General features: G+C 28.0%; 1 protein-coding gene across 1 annotated transcript in view; it reads right to left on the reverse strand.

Annotated features, from left to right (window-relative positions):
* LOC142323894 (atrial natriuretic peptide-converting enzyme) overlaps positions 1-21,318 on the reverse strand; it is a 298,697-nt gene that overhangs the window by 204,170 nt on the left and 73,209 nt on the right. Inside the window, exon 2 of the mRNA XM_075364224.1 lies at positions 7,704-7,997. Coding sequence (XP_075220339.1) covers positions 7,704-7,802 — 99 coding nt within the window. The 5' untranslated portion in view covers positions 7,803-7,997. The remainder of the gene's footprint in view (positions 1-7,703; positions 7,998-21,318) is intronic.

Consider the following 21,318-nt stretch of genomic DNA (forward strand, 5'->3'; position numbering starts at 1 on the left):
TTTCCTACATTTTCAGGTGGTTGCTGCGGTCGACTTGGTCCACAAAGGATTTGGACGATCAGAAAGAAACAGCTAAGTAAAAAAACAATTTGTAACTTCATGCAGCAGACTAGGAAGATGAAGCTAGAAAATTGAGAAATTATGGGGATTACCGTTATGAAACATATTACCGATATGTTACATTTAATAACCGTACTCAACGTATATGAGGATTTTCTTATCTTCCTTTACAAATTCATAATTCTAAGATATTTATTTGACATTAAATTAAAAAATTTAATTTTTTTTATACAGGCACGTAGTTTTTAAGTTCATAAATAAGAATAAGAGTAATTAATTTTTAATAAAAACAATTATTCTGTGGTAAAATTTAATTTATCGTAGTACAGATTATGATGAAATTATGTTAGTATATTTATCTGTCCAGACATTTTCTCAATGTTTTCAATAAGAAATGAGTTAATAAATGGCATATTGATTACTCATTTTTAATTTCTCTTAACAGTATCTGTTTTATTTTTAATAGTTTTTGTTTCTTTTGATACTGAAAAAAGAAAGTTGTGTTGTTCCTGGATCATTTTAACAATAAATTCTTTAATAGAGAAAATTGTTATCTTTAAAATCACTGATAGGCTTACAATGTTAAAAATTTCTTTCAACTGTGTTTATTTGTCTTCTGCCGATAAGATTTGTAAATATGTGAATACCAGTGAATGAGCTGAAGATGTAGATGTTTCTACCGATATCGCTACATAGGTAAGACAAATTCTTAGTTTTATGCTTTTTAATTCAATTTCTTAATTTAATATATTATAATATAAGCGAATATGGTACATTAAAAATAAATACTCAAAAACTGTTTTTCTCTGCTACAACTTAGAATTCACTATTTTGATTGTCGATCTACATTTTAATTTATAGATAGTCTTGTTGGTCTGTTAGTGAACTCCAGCGACAATGTCAACGTTATCAAGACATTTACAGAACTATATTTTAACATGACTGAAGAGTAGAATGTATCCTAAAAATGGAACATATACCACAACAGTAAAAAGACTGAGAATTTTCTCATACAAATTAATTACTTACTTATAGTATGTGTTTACAATACTACGTATAATTTACAGTGGCGGCTCGTGTTTAGGCACTGTGAAACTGCAACACCCCCTATTTCCACTTAATATTATCGATAACATTTAATATGAGTCCTTCTTTCTTTATACTTGTACAATATGTAATCCTTAAGCTTAATGTCAGCATCCATCCCCCAGTTTATTAAAAAGATACAAAAGTCATTGTATGGAACTGTGCGCTACACAGTTCCAGCGGCGTGGTGTTTGGCTACACGGGAGGCTGCGAGAGAGAGCCTCCTGTGTACCGACAGGGTGGGAACTGTCGCTCCTGCAGTTCCGACCCTGGCGTGCTGATGAAAGTTTTTATTTTATTCCGTGTGTGTACGGAACGTACCGTTCGTTACCTTTTCTAGTTTAGTCGGTGGAAGTAATATGAAAGTGGTTTAGTTGTTTTTTCAGTAGTAGAAGATGGCAAAAGGCAAACCAAGGCCTTTTTGATTTTCAAATCTGTAAATCTGTCCAAAAATGCTGGAAGGGCGAAAGAGAAAGTAATTAGTAAATATTAATTATGTATTTGTTTCTGTGTACATAGAAATTTAAATTAAGCACCGCTGGACTATATGTTTTTAAGCGGACATTTTATTAAGTTATAATTTAATAATACTAAAAAATATTATCTGTGTTGACATTTTATTATTTATTCGGTTAAACCGAATACAGTTTTTAAGCACAATGTCCTTAAAAACCGTGTACCATATTCTTGAATGTGATAAAGTGTAGAATTAAATTATTATCCTGCTTTCAGCTATTCTATTTGATTCATTTTTTTCGGTTCTTTTATTTTACAGAAAACTTTAACCATGGCCTTGAAAAGGTCCAGAAAGAAATTTTCTGGGGCAGCACCCCCACTGATTTTAGCTACGAGCCGCCACTGATCATTTCTCACCCCAAATTTCTCAATTTACAAAATTTGACTATAAAATTTACAAGTTTTTTCCTCTCCCTTGATGTACGAGTATGTAACACTATATTCCGTTACAATTCTTGGATGATCTCTCCATCTTCTTTATGCAGGGTCCCATTCCAAAACATTCTTAAGCAAATAGTTCTTACTTATCTTCATTAAATGTCCATACAAAGTCAATAGCTTCTGCTCGATTTTCTTCTTAAAGTGTTACTTTTTACTTTCATTCTTTTTAAAAATTCAACATTCAATGAAATTTGAATTACAACTTATCCTCTATTTTATCTCTGCCTCTAATTTATCGAATTAAACTTTGCCTGTAATCTATCTCTGTTGAATTCAACTTTCAGTTCATGTCGTCATTTATTTTTCATTTCTGCACTATAAATTACATAGGTTTTCAGTAAATAGTTTGCTTGATTCTACTTTTAATAACTAAATTCCACAACAGATGATGTAATCTTATTTAAAGTCTTTGGTTCTGACTCTAACCGATTCTCTACCAATATATAATCATTGTACTCAATAAATAATATAAAAATTAATATATTTTGAAAATTTGACTGTTTTACACGGAATAACAGACAATAAAAAAAAGTAGGTATATTTAAAGATATCCCAATTTAAAGGTACAATTATTATCTTTGAAAAGCTTGCAGACATGATGTTGGCTAATTATATAAATAAATAAAAAAACATTCATTTTTTACGTAGTTATTGTATATATCTGTGCAATTTCATGCATTTTACGTATCCATTGTATGAAGTGTACACTTTTTACTTATTTAAATAATACAGAAAGTGTTCTTCTAGCTAAATACGTATCATTTATGATCATAAATTTTATCTGAAATTAGCAACATGATCTGAAAAAAATGTATGGAAATTTTTAAAAATGAATCTTTTTTTATTCTATTTTACCTTATTTATTTGTAATTTTTTAATAACAATTTAATCCACCGGGTTGATCTAGTGGTAAACTCGTCGTCATAAATCAGCTGATTTCGAAATCGAAGTTCTCAGATTCAATTTCTAATAAAGATAGTTACTTTTATTCGGGTTTGAATACTAGATGGTGGATACAAGTTTTCTTTGGTGGTTAGGTTTCAATTAACCGCACGTCTCAGGAGTAGTCGACCCGAGTTTGTTCAAGACTACAAATTTACCGGTATAATTACATTACACTGATAAGTCGCTAATGACTAACTGTTAATGCGACCATAAATAAAAGTATTAGAAAAAAACAATTTATATAAAATAGGGAAAAATGAAATCTTAAGAACGCATTATTTCCTGTTTAAACGGTTTTTTGTATATTGCGTCATCAGTGCCGGGAAATGTTACGCACTAGTGCCCTACCGTGTAATTCTACATGGTGTTGCCAGTAGTTATGTTATTTACGTTAATTATTAAAAAAAATACAATTATCATAAAACATTATTTAATGAATTAAAAATTATTTTAAAGCAATAAATAACTGGTTAATTTTGTTTTTAAATATATCATTTCAAAAAGGAAAGGTAAATAAGTGGAAGAAAGTATAATAAACGAGACAGATTCATAATCTGGGAAAATTAAATAAAAAAAAATAAAAAATTGTACGTAAAAAGAGGTTTATTCAACAAACTTTCGAATAATATTTTATTTATAGCCATAAATAATTTATCAAATTGAAAACAATTTTTTAGCTAGCTTAATAATTATAAGAAACAATAAATTAAAAAATAATTTTATACACCGTGTAATTAAATTAATTATAATGTCATCATCAATCAAAATACCTCAGTTGAGTTAGTTAAATAAGATTGAGACGTCCACTAACTACTATTTCTTTGTCCCAGATAACCCCGGATCAAGTACAAGTCAGTTAAAGATTGAAAACTTTCTCTCTACCCATTTCACATAACAATCATTTCTTTAAACCCTGGTGATTCATATTTGACGCGTAAGAGAGAGTTGGTAACCTCTTGCTGCGTGGGTATATGAGCGTAAGTGGATAGTATGGTTCATTATTAACTTTTTAAACCAGATGAATGATTTATATCAGATAGACGACCCATTAAACTGTGTAACTGAAAATAGATTTAACAGGTTTTTTAAGTATTTACAAAATTTTTTTTGTAGAGTAACTGATAATACATCTAAAATTTCACCAGTTTTGTTAACATATTTTATGACTTGAATGGTAAGTTTACCACTGAGCGATAATGAATATTAAAAAAAGAAAGAATATTCAGGTATATAGTCGGACATTGTTATCTGAAATAAAGAGCGAAAAAATTTGCTCAAAAATATTTTTTTCTAATCTAAAAACGGTAGAAATAAAAATAAAGAGCAAAAAAATTGCCCAAAAACAATTTCCTTTCTATCTAAAGAAATAAAAATTATTAATTCTAACGATACTAAAACAGGGAATATTTCAATTGGCCAGAAATTTATGAATATTTTACATAGTATACTGTAACTCAAAGAGTAATAGTCTAAGTAGAAAATGCGTAAATGTAAAGAAATTTGAAAATATTGATATTCCAACGGAAGTATGTTCTTCTGTGATTATCAAAATTACGAAAATTCCACACCCTAAGAAGCATCCCGGTGACGCTCCGAGGTAGCAACTCAAAAACCTTAAATGGAAAGAATGAGGTAATGACACATCATTTTAAAGGGTATTGAAAAAAATTACGAAACTTCCGGATGACGGAACCCTAATCAAAATGACTATTTAATATTTTTGTTAAATAACCTCTTATATAAATGTTCATCAATAAACCTCTAATACATATATATATATATATATATATATATATATATATTACTTTCCTGGTAAATAGCCGTAGCTGAAAGTAGCTTAAGTAAGCCAAATAGCTTAAAGTAAACTAAATAGCTTTAAGTAAATTGAAGGGGGAAAATGTGGTAACCATGTCAAAAATGGGGTATTGAGCATTTTCAAATCTTTTTGTTTTAGGGTTTAACTAGTTCATCTAGATAAAAAAAAAACATATGTATGTATTATATATATATATGTGTGTGTGTGCGTGCGCGCGCACGAACTGCTTTTGTAAATTTTAAATATACTCAAACGCGCAACTATGTAAATAATACAGTTAATATAACTAAAATGGAACCACTTTACTTTAAGTTTTTTTGATACACTGACATTTTTATATAGATTTAATATACGAAGAAAGTTCAATAATCAGCAGTCTCAAAATCGGAGATAAACATATTAACAACCATTTTTATTATAATTATTATAAATATTTTTGTTCTTCGTAATAAAACAGTAACGAAGAAAACCCGATTTTTTTTCATAATAACGAACAGGAATGCGCTAAATAATCAATCAGTTAATATATCCGATCATCTTAAGGATATTGTTCTCAAACAGTATCATACGATCTTCATGAAATATTTTATACAGCACCGATTAATAAAAAGTCATTTAACAAAAGCCAAATTTTATAGATCAGCATAATAAAATGAAATTTACATTTTATAAAATAACTAACCGGCCAGGGTGAGCGAAGCGAGCCCTTCCCGTCAAGCCAGAGCACCCCCAGCTGTACTCATTATCCTCATGGTTGTGAGAATAATACTGATAACATTTTTAAACTAAGTCATTTGAATGGCTCTGTTGTAGGCTCCTATATTGTTTAGAAAATCTTTCGATTTAGTTTCAATTCAACGGTGCTTTAACTTCCTTTGGCGATACTAAAATTGGAAGTAAATGAACTTTTCCTGACGCACAAAATATCACTTTTGGTTCCCTTTACATTTCCGAGCATGACAAAACGAACACCTCTGGCATGGTGCCAATATGTCATGATCGACGTTATTAATCTGTACATCGTATCTAAAGCCACTTCTATCCTTATGTGACCATCAATGACATCAATACGAACTCGTGAGGAATTTAAGTGCAACTCGCGTTGCAAATTTATTTCAGATCGAGTTTGGGCGTAGAGCTCTATTGTCAGTAGCTAACCGAGTCACACTTCAGCTGTTAAAATCTGTGCAGCAGTTTTTGTGTGATGCTTGCACAGGGATGACCCTAGTTATCAATTTATTAAAATTTAATAACGATTTAGATTTTAGAGATGATTTTTATCAAAACTCTAAATCAGCTCCTTTATTCAGTGATTTCGGAAACGTTAATGGCATTCGTCTTAAACCGTTTAATATGTAGTTAAGTAGTAAATCTGATATAAGTTTTTTTCCGTTAAATACATTATTTTTGCCAATTTGATATAGCCATAAATTTTTAATTGGTCAAGGGTATTCCGTTAATGGATTTTTTATTATTATTATTATTATTACATTTAATTCTATATTGGTAAAATCGACCTCACTTACACAAACAGATACAAAAAGCCCGTACTTACACTAAATTTCAGGATTAATTAACATTTGAAAATAACGTCATAAATACTGGATGTAACTAGAATGATATGTAAATTTTACAAATGCAGATAACAGTCACAAATTAAACAAATTTAAAATAAGTAATATATTAGTCCAAGAAACACAACACAAATCAAATTTAATATACTGGATACTCAAGTTACACAGTGGATGGGTTTCCTAACAATATTTTATGACATGCGCTACTAAGAACAAAAATATGTTTCACTGAGGGCTGAACTACATTTTAGTATTGAAAAAATCTTCTACATCCATATTTCGAAATAGTATTCAGAAAGCGAATCCATGATTCAACATACTATTTTATAAAAATAAGCTGAATTTTTCTAAAAAAAAGTATATCTGAAGGTTTAAGCAAGCAATATAATTATTTTCTAAATTAAATGCAATTATTGATGAGAAACGTTTTGTAAACCTATTTTTTTTATAATATTAAAAAAATTTGCTATTTCATACAACATTTCATGTAATACAAAATTTTGATAAATTTTATTAATATATATGTCACACTTGAAAATTTTTTTATTACAAATTTCAATGTATCATGAAAACCCGATAAATGTGATGATGTATCTCAAACATAGAACAACCTAATAAGTAATTATTTTAGATATTACATAAATATTTGTAAGAAGAACCAAAAAATTTCATTTTAAAAACAAATGCTACTCGAATATACTACTGAGGTATTCAGTTTTAAATATCCTTCAGTAGAAGTGATTTCGATTATAGTTAGTAAGGTTATATAAAAATAAAAATAAAAAAACTAAGATGAGGGTTTTTAGTCAATTTTCCGGACTTCTGTTGAGATCGAACTATCCCTAAAAATATTTCGTTAATTTAATACGAAAAAAATGAAAATAAAGAAAGCTAATTAATTTTTAAATATTGATATTTGATTAATTTTATACTAAACAAAAACATGTATGTAGATTAAGAAACAAACAATTTCATTTTGTTAATTTTAAAAACAAATACTACTCGAATATACTACTGAGGCATTCACAGTTTTAAATATCCTTCAGTAGAAATGATACTCGATTATAATAAGTAAAGTAATACAAAAAAAAAAAAAACTAAGACGAGGGTTGTTTTGCTCAATTTTCCAAGTTTCTTTTGCGACTGAACTTTCATTAAAACTATTTGGTCAGTTTAATATGAAGAAAAAATTAAAATAAAAATTTATTTGAGTTATTTTATACTAAACAAAAATACGAATCTAGAGTATTTAAAAAAAATCTTACCTTTGAATCCCATGATCCTTTCCTTTTACCGTTGCTGTTATTATTAATATTTCCATTACTGTCTGGCGATGATGAAACATCATTACTTTTCTTGCCCATTCTAACTGGAGCCGATCATACGTTTTATGCAATTTATCCACAAGACACTCATACGCGACACTAAAATCACGAGCGCGCACGATTATCAGATATGCTTGTTTAGTTAAACTACTTCATTTCAATAAGGCACTTAGATGTGTTCATGTGTTTTCATTCTATGTTCATATGATTTCGTAATTTTTGACGGCAAAATTTCTGAAACAAAACAGATTACATAATAAATAAATAAAAAATATACTAAAAAATAGTTTTAAATAAAAAATTAGACTGCTAACGCTGAAATTGCTCATTTCAAAAAATCAAATGAAAATTTCTAATCTATCAGAGAGTGAAGCGAATCCTTCCTGACTACCAAGGAGGCTCTGGACCCTGGACGCCCCTGTGTTCATTAAAATCATGCTTAAGAGAATAATAATGATAAATAAACATTAAAGCCTGTTCAATTTACACAAATGTTCAGTGTACTGTAATTTCTTCAGAGCAACAGTTCGATTTGTACAGGAACCACTAATTAGTTTTTAGATTTCCCGTCGCGGCTTCGCTCGCGAATACATAATCGCAATTACAAACATAAATTATCATCACAATGATACCAAATCTCATAAAGATTGATTCAATAGTGGTAGCATAAACGACAAAATGTAAAGAAAATTTATGTTTTTTTAACCCTTAAAATACTAAAGTTCATAAACCAGAAATTGATTTTTAGATATTTATCTGAAGAGTATTTGAAAGCCCAAATCAGGTGAATATCATGCTTAATAAAGTCGGAAATGGGAAAAATTTGCAATCATTATTCGAAATATTTTTACCTTTCTTCACCTCTTTCACAGTTGAATTTAAAAAAATCTAGAAATTGGTTTTTAGATATTTAAAACACATTAAAAATCAAGTTGATATCTTCATTTTTTACCGAGAAACTAAATGAGTAAATCCCATTGTTACTCCATTTTAATCCTTTAAACTACGAATCTCAAAAATCCTTTCTTAGTGTACATTTACACCGTAAGAAGATGTACACAAATTTTCAATTTATTTTTAGTAGTTATGCTGGGCGTTGATGAATCTGACAGTCAGGATATGTACTGTTATATATATATATATATATATAACTAAATAACTAAATCTATAAATAAATAAAATATAAATATAACTAAAAAAACTACGCTTTATATATATATATATATATATATATATATATATAAAGCGTAGTTTTTTTATAAGTTAACGTAAGCGTAGTTTAGTATAAGCGTAGTTTTATAAGTTATAGGTTAAGTTAGTTAGTTTCATTATATAAAAAAGTAAAATTTATTGTTTTGTCTGATGAATTGTACTTTACCGTATTCGTAATAACTTCTAATTAAATGAAGTAATTTAATTTTTACCGTATATCCTTTTATTTTTCTTTAATTATCCTACATAGAATTAATGAATAAAAAAGAGTTTAATTTGATGAATTAAATAATGATTAATTGGTTAATTTGACGATCCACTATTACGTAAATATACAGAAAACTAAGACGTGGGTTAACTTAGACAAAAATTAGTTAGTCTATTACTGTAAAACCTGTACTATTGCTTAACTGATTTAACGACACAGGAAACCAATGTGGTAATATCTTTATTGTAACACTAACAAAATATTTTTATTTTTTTTGTTTAATGAAAAAACAATAAATAATCTATCCAAAATTAATAAAATAAATTTACAGACAAGCTCTAAGTTATAACCTATAATTAGACATCATACGTAGTAATATTTAAATAAAAAATTGCAGGAACTTTCTATAATAAATGACAAAAATATTATATTTATAGAAAGTCGCATAAAAAATAGGAAAAAAAATTACGGTCGAGAAATTATACACAAATAATCGATATATGATAGACAGCAAAAAATAAAAGATAATAAGAGGAAGTTAGAGTAATAAATAATAATTAAATTGTCTTTACTCGTTTTTAAGGCGCCAGGTAAGGATTACTTCAAATGTAATCTGCAGTTCGTTAACTTCTATAATATTAGAAATAAAACTTTCTACCTTCACTGAGAAAGATCTAGTCATTACTTAAGCTACATACTACATTTTCTTTTGATTTTTTTTTTAATAATGAACAAATTGAATTAAGCAGAACACTTTTTTTATAAAAGTCTTTTTGTTACAATCTTTTATTAAAATAAAAAGTGACAGTTATAATTTTTTTCTTAATAATATTAAAAGAGAGCAATAAAAATATAATCTTACTTAACTAATTAATTGTAGATTATACTAAAAACAACTTAAGTAAGATTATATCTATTTTATATACATATATATATATATATATATATATATATATATATATATATATATATATATATACTAGTAGGTCCGGGGCTCCGTCACCTGGACCCCGGCAGTGTTTCTTTTCCTTTATGGTTATGAGAATAATACTGATAAATAACTATTAAAGTATTCAGGCTTTATAGAAATTTAGAAAAAAACTAAATTACAAAAGACAAAGTAGTAGTAGTAACCATGGTAACTGAGGTACACAACTTTTAACGGCGAAAAATTCATAACTTATTTCTTTACCATGGTATCAGAAATATAACAATGAAGTAAAAAGATTAATCTCTTTAATTCATAACTTCAACCCCAAGGGGGCTAGGGTCTCAATCTATGGTTTAAAACCTTTCCAGAGGAAACACAAATGTACCCTGCAAATTTGAAAGCAATCGGTCGTTTGGTTCTCGCGTGATGCGATAATAAACAGACAAACTTTCAGCTTTGTATATAAAAAGATATATATAAAAATTATAAACAGATTTATTTGTAGAAAAACTTAGTTTCTTATTATAAATTAAAGAGAAAAAAATAAAATCTTTTATAGAATTTCATATACAGATTATTTTAGTAACTCCGGGAATAAGAAAATTTAAATCCTACTTTTTTCCTTTCTTAACCCATGACCTGGATTAACCTACAACTTGCTGATGTTAACACTGAAGAAAAATTATAGCTTAATATCACATAAATAACAACATATAATTGGATATACTTTCTCTGTGAAAGGGAAAATTTAGCGAATTTATGTTAATATATATATTTAAATTCCTCGTGACTATATACATTTGAGGAATAATATTTTACTATATGCAGAAACGTTCAAGTTATCGATGTTTTCAAATACACAATTTACATTTTTTACGAATTTCTAGATTATTAATTTTGTTAAAATTAAACAGAAATTGTTTAAAACAGCGATTCTCAACCTTCTTAGCTCCACGACCTTCATAAAGAAAAAAAAAATTAATGAATATTTACGACTCCCCAATCCCAACTAAATGAAACCTAGTTAAAACTATTTAGCTGCGTTAATAGCGACGGGTATGAACATGGTTGTATGAAGTGTACAAACATGAACAATTTACAGTTTCCAATTTGATGTGTACGCGCTTCTTGTAATTTGGTTTGCTTGCATAATATTCGCTGTGAGAGTGTCATGTTCGAACATGCATATGATACGTTTGAACACATCGTGCTTTATTTAAATCGTGCATCTAGTGACTTTATTTAAGTTTTTATTTCACTGAAAATAATTGAGGTTTCGGTTTTTTAGTGTGCGGTCAAACGGTATCACGGTGTTTTTTTTTTTAGTTAGATTTTATGCAAAATGAACAAATCTGTGAAAAAACTAAGTGATAAATCTATATACAGTGAATCGATAGTTAAAAAGGCAATATTTTACAATAACAATTATTTAAATGATGGTTTTAGGCGACTGGATGGAAAGCCACAGTATGTTGTTTGCTATCAAGTCCTCTCCGATGAAAGCATGAATCCATCAAAATTAATTTGACACTTGAATACTAAACATTCGGATCATAAAAGCAAACTCTTGAAATTTTTCGAAAGAAAATTACATACTTTAAGAAATCAACAAGATTCTATTTGTAAACCAAGCCATACTGATGAAAGAACACTTGAAGCATCTTATTTCGTAGCATTAAGAGTAGCAAAGATGTCCAAACCCCATCTAATCGCAGAAATCCAAGATAAACAAACGCCATTCTCCATTTTTTTTTTTTTTTTACAGAATAATGAACATATTTGCTGTTGGCTTACTTAATTTCGAACGACTTGAATGTGAATTTACAAGGACATGATAATAAGTTTCCATTCACTTCCGAATACAATGTAAAATATTTGGATGAAGAAGACACTATTATTCACCACAGTTTGATTAGCATGAAGATGTATTTGCGTGAACTAAAATTTCAGTTGGCGGAGTATTTCCTGTAAGATAAAAATGATTTCTCGAAGAGATGGGTACTGAATCCATTTAGTGAAAACGTTGTTGCAGCTGCTAAGTAACCGGTTGAGATTCACGACCAGCTCATCGAAATGTATGCTAATAAAACGTTACAACTACAATTCACATCTGAAGATTTAGATACGTTTTGGCTTACTTGCCGTAATGATATGGAAATTTAATCGCAGAAGCATTTAACTTTCGCCACGTCTTACCTCTGTGAAAAGGGTTTTTGTCTAGGTTGCACTAAAAACTAAATACAGGTATTGTCTTTAATCACTTAAAAAACAACTTGCTTTTGTGTATGTTTCTAACATAGATCTACGTATGGCGAAACTTTTAAATGAAAAACGAACGCAACTATCTTATTAGTTTATTTTCTTTACATATGTACTTTATAAATGTAAGTAAAATGTTTATAATCATTTTTGTTTACGTGTAAAGTTGTAGACTAATTGGGAGTCGCGACTCCAAGGTTGAGAAACTCTGGTTTACAACATAATGTTTCAAAGAAGATTTAACACATTTGGTATCTTTAAATTCAATTCTTAAATTTTTATTTATGGAAATATAAAACCAAGGTAACTGATGTTATAGAACAAATAATGTTACACCAAATTGTTTATTAGCAGGAGAATATATTGAAAAATAAATAATAACGACATATTGACAATAGTTAGTATGGTAGTTAATTAGACGAAGAAAAAATAAAAGAATTTTACTTTAAAATAATGATGAACTAATATTAGCTGAATGAATGCAGGTGCTATTAGTTTATCACAAACTTGAAAAAATTTGAACCTGTATTCTTAAAAATGGTTTGTAAAATTTGGCTTATAAGATATTAATACGATTTAATACATTAATTTTTATATATAATATTATTTGTAGCACGCGCAAACAAATTAAAAAAAAAAGTAGATTAAAAAAAATACTTTATATTCCTTTAAAATTGCTGGTAAACGATAATAAATTTTGATGAAATTATTAAATTTCAAAGAAAGAGAAGAAATTAAGTAAACAGTAACGTTTACTGTAATTTCCTATTTCTCTAACCGGCCCTAACCCGTTTCGTTTGAGGTTGACCTGCCTAGTTCTCTTACGCCATTCTCCCCTACCTTTAACAATATCAGGATTTATTTCCTGTGTTGCCATATCTAGTTCAGGTTGACAGGGGGCGTCTAAGACCTCTTTTGACGTCTTCTACCCCAAAAACCATTCTTATCATTTGATGGTCATCATATCGACATAAAACATGGTCATACCAGAGCAGTATATTCTTAAGATTGGCACGACTTTGAAAGATGCATAAAGATATTCATCTCTGATCTTGACCACACACACTGTTTTTTACTCCTTCGGCCCACTTCAACATACACAACTCTATTGTATGCAATTTTTGTTCATCAACTTTTGGTTTTCCGATAAAAGCGAGGTCGTACTGTTCATTTATATACGAAGGTCATTGAGTAATTAAAGACACAAATTGCTCTGGATATGTAACCGTTTTCCAATTTTTCTACAAGCTTATAATAATTTTTGCAATTCATACGACATTATCCGTATTGTCTGTTCATACTCTCGTTTGATCAATATATGCTGTTCAACTAATTCAAGAGGACTCAAGAGAACTCGCCATTGTAAAATGAGATTTTTCTGTTATCAACCAACAAAATTTTACTCAAACAGCTTATCAAAAGTCATCGCAGGGTTACCAACTTACGTGCTGAAAGTACTATAACCCTCTTACCAATTGTTTTTCCTCTACAGCTATTTTGTCTTTATTGAACTTTCGTAAGTTCCGCTTAACTGAAAAAAACAATCATTTCAGCCTACCTTTCTTCTTTATTTTTCCTGTTTAGCCTCCGGTAATTACCTTTCAGATAATACTTCAGAGGATGATATGTATGAGTGGAAATGAAGTGTACTTTTGCACAGTCTCAGTTCGACCATTCCTGAGATGTGTGGTTAATCGAAACCCAACCACCAAAGAACAACGGTATCCACCCACGATCTAGTGTTCAAATCCGTGTAAAAATAACTGACTTTACTAGGACTTGAACGCTGGGACTCTCAACTTCCAAATCAGTTGATAGGGGAAGACGCGTTCACCACTAGACCAAGCCGGTGGGTTCATTTCAGGCAACCTGTTTTGGTCCTACTATACCCTTATCGATATTCGAAATTGAAATAAATATAGAATCTACGTGTGGTACATAATGAAATTAAATTATAACGCTTAATTTATAACAAATTACTCATTCAGAGATTTGCTCATCTACAGACAATTTTTATGACATTATTGGAAAAATATTATTATTTTCAATTTTCAGTTTAGAAATTAACGTAATAGACTGTCATTTTATAAATACAGTTGGAAATCTCTCTCTCTCTCTCTCTCTGTATATATATATATATATAATAGAGAGAGAGAGAGAGAGAGAGAGAGAGAGAGAGTATACACAACACAAATTGAACATTTGCATACTCAAGAAAAAAAATTCTTACTTAACCTTCTTAATTCTAACTTAATGACTGTATCTAAAAATTAATATCTTCTAAACGTTTCTTCATATCGTTATTAAAGTATATATTATTTTTAATAAAATTATGATTACATGTTTGAATATTATATCTGAAAAAAATAAAAACTTGTAACTAAAGATATCCAAAAATTTTTCGATTTTAATAACCTATATAATTTTTAATAAATAGGGATGTTAGATTTTGCTAATGCATCTTTATTTTTATTTTTTTTAACATATTTATTCTGATGATAATAAATGATTCGTGACTCTACTTCTATCTGAATCAAGGAATGTATTTTTACAAAAATAATTTCAATTTTCTGGAACATCTAAATATATTGTCTTTCTTAGCACGTGTATAGGACAGAGGACAAAAAACTACTTAGGTCACAAAATAGAGTCTTTTTATATTCAATAGTCGGTCATTGTACGCTTAATGAACTAGGTGAAGAAGAAAATACATTAAGGTTAATGTATGCTCACAAAGATATACTCGTATACAATTACGGTACAAACATCATTCTGTCATATTAGTAAGAAAAAATAAATAGTGTTGTATTAACCATTCTTTGTATGCCATATCATTATCCCAATGGACCTACAATGTTAGTTGTAGACTACAGTTTCATTGCTTCATTTTAAATACAGAACATTAACTTTAAACATTTTAATCGTAATTTATTACTAAACTTAAAAATACGTTTTAATTTTTGTAGCGGATTCTACATGGTATTTATTTCAGTAGAGTTATTGTAACTTAAATACAAAAAAATTATATATACACATAAATCCAAAAACACTTAGACATCTATCTGTTTCTCTCTGTGTTTTAGATATATCAAGAATGGATTGAGATGATTAAAGTAAAATTGGACGTAAATACTCGTATTTAAACAAAAAAAAACTTGCAAAGTAACTCTTTCCACTATTAATAATGAAAATTAAAAAAAAAATTAAAGCCAAAAAGCACTACATTTTTTAGAGATGAAGTAAATTCTAAGAAAAATATTCATACACAAGTTAAGCTTAAGAAAACTTTTATTAAAGTTTACTCGAAATTTAACAACCCCCTTCAATAAAGGCTAAAATAAGAAAAACGTTTTTAATAAAATTATTTCTGCATTTGATATTAACAGTCCGGAGTCTGTAATTTAAAAAGATTATAGATATTTTTGATAGCTCTATATATGAAGTACAAACATTCAAAATATTTAAATAAAATGGAGATACAGCAAAAGAACAAAAACATTTATTTCAATTTTAAGAGATGGAGTTGATATTTTGAAAAAAATATATCTTGGATTATTTATATATGCATTGTAGATAATAAATTTTAAAGTTTTCTTTAAAATTCCTCTGAAGAAAATCGAAATTGGTTTTTTCACCATATCCTCACTGAACGAATTTTGAAAAAAGATAAATATGATTAGTGCCCTATATATAAAAATATTTGAGCTGAATTTTGAAGAAATCGGTTTGGTCAATCTTAAGATATAAGGCCAAAAGCAGTGCAACAAACATACGTACATACATACCTTTCTTTTTGGTCTAGATGAACTAGTTGAACCCTAATACGTTAAGATTTGAAAAAAAAAACCGATAATCCCATTTTTTACATGATCATCATACTTTCCACTTTAATATAGCTTCTCTATGTATATATTTGCCGGGAAAGTAAAATTCTGTACGATATAAATAAATAAAGTTATGTTTTCGAATTTAGAAATATAATTTTTTAAATCATTACTCTTTAGGAAACTATTTGCTATTTAACAAACTGACACATCATTCCTTCAATAACGATTTAAAAAAAAATCAAATAGTAAGAAGAGATTATAAAAAATGTCAACACTCGAATTCCAAGATGGAAAATAATTATTTCTGAAGAAATATTTGTGCTAGATTTTCTCTTCCATTATTACTTTCTTGTACGAAGTAAAAGTATTGTGATCGCGAAAAATTTCAGTTTCTAGATTTAACGAAAATATCCATTTTGACAATCACTTAATCCATTTTGACTAGTTTCGGCATGAGGTCTGTACGTACGTACATACGTACGTATGTACCTATGTATGACGCATTAACTCAAAAACGATTGGCCGTAGGACGTTGAAATTTTGGATTTAAGACTGTTGCAATATCTAGTTGTACATTTCCCCTTTTGATTGCAATCGACTGGACCAAAAGTGTCCAAAAAAGCCCAAAATCCAAAACATTTGGATTTTGGACTTTTTCTTAACTGCAGTAATAAGCCCTCATTGAGTACTTTTCGACGATCATAAGTGGTACTTATTTTCGTTGGTTCCAGAGTTATAGCCAAATAAAATTTTAATTAATGAAATATTTGTATCTTAAAAGGGGTTCGAATCAGACTTCATCTCCTTTTTTTTAATTTAAATATATTAATTATTAACCACTGATTGTAAAAAAATATTCACAATAAATAATAATTCAATAATAACAATAAAAAAAAATATGAAAAAATATCAAACGTTATTAATGGGATAAAATTTTTTGTACTTTTCATTTTTTTTTTAAATGTGTATGTAATTTAATAGGCGTACAAGGAAGTCATGAGGTGTCCATATCAGATTTTTAATACTATTATTACTGTTTATTACTTAGTATCTTTAGATACTAGGGATAGAAGAAATTATATTAAATTGACTTGAATTAGTCATTTATGATTCAAAATATTACATGAAAAATTCTTTATAACTTCATTAAAAAAAGAGTTTATATATATAAAATAAAGGAGATGAAATCTGGCACAAGATTTATTAATATAATTTTTTTTTTATAAATCTACTAAATATGTAGATAAAAAAAATTAATAAAACTATATACCTATAATTAGAGAATTTTAAAAGCGTACAATTTAAAACAATATGTATATTCTAGGTTAATGACACTGAGCATGAGAGCAAAAGATAACATTAACACACTTCCTGTGGCATCTATAAAATTAGTTACAGGTTGCAATATGTATATTTCTCTATCGTTTATTTTAATTTTTTATTACTTATAAGAGAAGAAAAAATTTAGATTCTTTTTATGTCTATTTACTGTTTATTTACGTAATAAAAACAAAACTTGTATATTTCAGAAATAACAGGACAGACTAACAGAAGTAAAAAAAAAAAGAAAAATTATTACTTAACCATAGTTAATTAAGATATATGATTTTCCACAAAATATCATTACTCAAAATTACATAAAATTAAAATGTTTCATTACTAAATAATCACTTATCTACTAACTAAACATTATAATCTAATTTTCATGAATTTATTTTAAACAGCCTCCTCTAAAACAAACAGGTAAATATTAGGAGTGTTATGCAATTAGAGAAAAACAACAATGAATTATAATGAAATACAACAACGTTTTAAAATTATTCTGAAATAAGTAATTTAAAAAAAAAAAAACTGTAAAACACAGGTAACCGTTTCAGTGATCAAACCTTCACTAAATAATTCATTATAAAATATTTATGAAATTAAAATAAATAAAAAATAAATATACAAGTTATCAAGCAACTTTAGAAATCGTGCTCTAATACCTGAGATTATAATAAAATTGTATTATATCTTTACTAATGAGTTTAAAGTTTAATAATTCGCTTCATAATTACGGAAAAAATCGAAAATATTATTTCCCAATCTTTTTACAATTAACGGTATAATTTTTCATCAGTTAAATTTTTTTCACAAATCTTAAAAATTATAGATTTAAAAAAATAATTTTAACTTAACTTGAATTACATAAAACCTTGTGAAACACAAAAAATATCAAATTCTATAAATATTACTCTTAATTGTCTGGTAACTAATATTTTCTCAATGTGTATAAATTTGGGTTACTAATCAACTACTGACAAAGAAATTCTGATTAATGCCATTTTTACCTCTGATGCTTTATATGCGTCAAAGTCAGAAAATTACAAGAGAATTGGTGTAAAACAAAAAAATAATTTATACTTTTCCTTAGAAAACAATGTGTTATATATACTGTCTCAACTTAATAGAGGGAGTCGTATATCTGTCATAAGAAATGCCTAAAAAAGAGAAATTTTTTTTTCTAATTCATCTTAATGTAAGTAATAAAAATAAAGTAATTAATAAATACTCACTGTACTACGACCAATTTACTAGTCGATCTACATATTCCGTAGTATTTAATTACTTTGGAGATTTCTCTTTAAGGTCAGAATACTAACAAACCAGATCGTTAGTACACACTGAAAGATAAAAGAATACTATTTAAATTCTGATTGGTTAACAAGATATATAAATTTATCGAAAAGAATACCACCTGACCGTTTCTTTTAACATCAATCACTAAGTTAACGCTGCATTAGCAAATAACCAACACTATTTGTCCTACCTAACCTACGGACCGTAAACTAAATAAGTAATGTGCGATGGATGGACACAAATTACTGTACATACAACAAACGTCTTTCTTTCTCTACTAACTATTTGATTTTAAAATTGAACTATCACAGTTAATAAACCGATTATCATACAGTTTGCTTGTTACACCAAAAAAAGAATCACAAAAATAAACAATAAAAAAGAAGACAAAATTAGCTTAACAAACTGTGAGAAACAGATTAATGTTGACCGCTATTTTACCAATAAAACATTCTAATATATATTGGTAAAAGAGTAAACAGTCTAAATACCATATAATGATGTTATATATGGTTTAAACACTTCCTTTTAACATCATCATCTTCATTATCATCATTATTTATGCATTGAACTGTACAGCATCATCAATGTATTGAACTATTTAAAACTGGTTTAGTAGCGCATTAAAATTATTATGATATATTAAAAAATTGGTCAGAAAACCTACTTCCCTTTCATGTGGGCATTCTACGGGACGGATAGAGCTGATTTTTTTTTTATCTGTTGGGAATTACCCACAGATATATCAAGCGTCATCGGACCGCAAACTTGAGTCTCCTCTGCGAATTCCTCAAAAATACCTTCATTTAATCCTTAATTGAGGAAATTTCCGAGGTTAATACTCACAGGAAAATAACTTTGAACGTCTGTCGATGACCTGCGGGCCATTCCTAGCAATAAAAAACATTCAACCCGATCTGTCCAATAGATCGTCTGGACGGACTAGAAATAAGTTTTGAGCTTGTAAAGGAAAGAAAAAAACGAGGGGGCTGAGAATGAAACAGACTGTAACTGGAATAGATTCGCCGATTTTTTTTAATATATACATTACTTTGTAATAATAATGCTGTGAAGCAGCAAGGGTCCACTATTATAAATATATTTAAAATAATATATATTAAAATATATAATTAAAAAGTTAACAGGGATAGGAGTAATGATAAAGAAAAATATTTATTTACCATCTACAGCTTCACCATGAAGGAAATTTGGTAATTTATAAAATTCATTTTCTAAAACATTTTTCAAAAGGAAGGGGAAAATATGGCAAAAAGTTATTATAGTTTATATTTAAAATTGTATTCAACCTATTCTGACTGAAATTACTACCGAAAAAATAATAATCCTGAAAATAATAATAAAAAATCTTTATAAAATCAGTACTATTGCATTATCTATTGCAATACTTTGGACTCAATGATGTATACAATTGTCCTTAAAAGGTGAAGCCAAAATCTAGGAAGTGATTCTACTTAACACTGTAGAAAATGTCCAGTGAAAATAGGTCCGAAAACACATATTTTTCTTTATATCCGTCATTTTGTGTTTTTTTTAAAAATATTTTTCAAGAACGGTTGGAAATAACGCAATAAAATTTTGTACTTTATTTTAAACTAACATTTTTTAATAGGAAAAAATATAATGATACACTTTATTGACAAATTTCAAAAAGACGGTTATTTCAATTTTTCAATCTTAATTATCTTAGGAATTATTAAATTTATTAAATTGTGTTATATTATAAAAATTATTAAGCATTTTTTTGTGAGCAAAACAACACCTTAGTCGTAAAAATCTGACGACGAACAACAGAGTTATTGCAAAACGTAGTCCTTAGCCGATATGGCGGCCATCTTGTTTTTTTTATTATTGTGACTCACTTGATAACTAAATCAAATTTTCTGATTAAAAATTGCTAAAAATTCAACATTACATATTACAGGCCAGCTTAGGTAAGTGCACATAAATCTTCAGGAAATTTTTATATTTTTTCAATCTCTTTTGTTTGGATTAAAGAGACTTGAAATGTTGACATTTGAAAAAATCCCGATATCTAAATTTTTGGTCGGTCGTTATACTTTCCCTTTATAGCTATGATGATGTAGCAGCATTAGAGATACATTCGAAATTTAAAAAAATGATTCATGACTTAAATACAATTACAACTATACATCAACTCTTCTCAAATAACATGAAAGTATACGTTAAATGTTCTGGGGAATTTTTCTCTTCGATAACCTTTGTTTTAAGTTATCAAAATTTTAATTACGGTAGTACATATGTTTTTTCCAAATCACCCGTTAAAAAAAAAACCCTAATAGTAAACTTTGGTAATTTTGGTGGCCAGTCCAAAAGTTCACTTACCCGTACAATATAATGACCAGCCGGTTCATAATTTAATTTTCTGTTTTGAAGTTTTTATATAATACATTTAAGCACCATTTTATTGTTTAAAAAATACAAATTATATCTGAAACAGTAGAAAGATGGAGAAATGAT

Source organism: Lycorma delicatula, chromosome 4 (genome assembly GCF_047948215.1).
Source record: "Lycorma delicatula isolate Av1 chromosome 4, ASM4794821v1, whole genome shotgun sequence".
In the NCBI taxonomy this organism is placed as follows: Eukaryota; Metazoa; Arthropoda; class Insecta; order Hemiptera; family Fulgoridae; genus Lycorma; species Lycorma delicatula.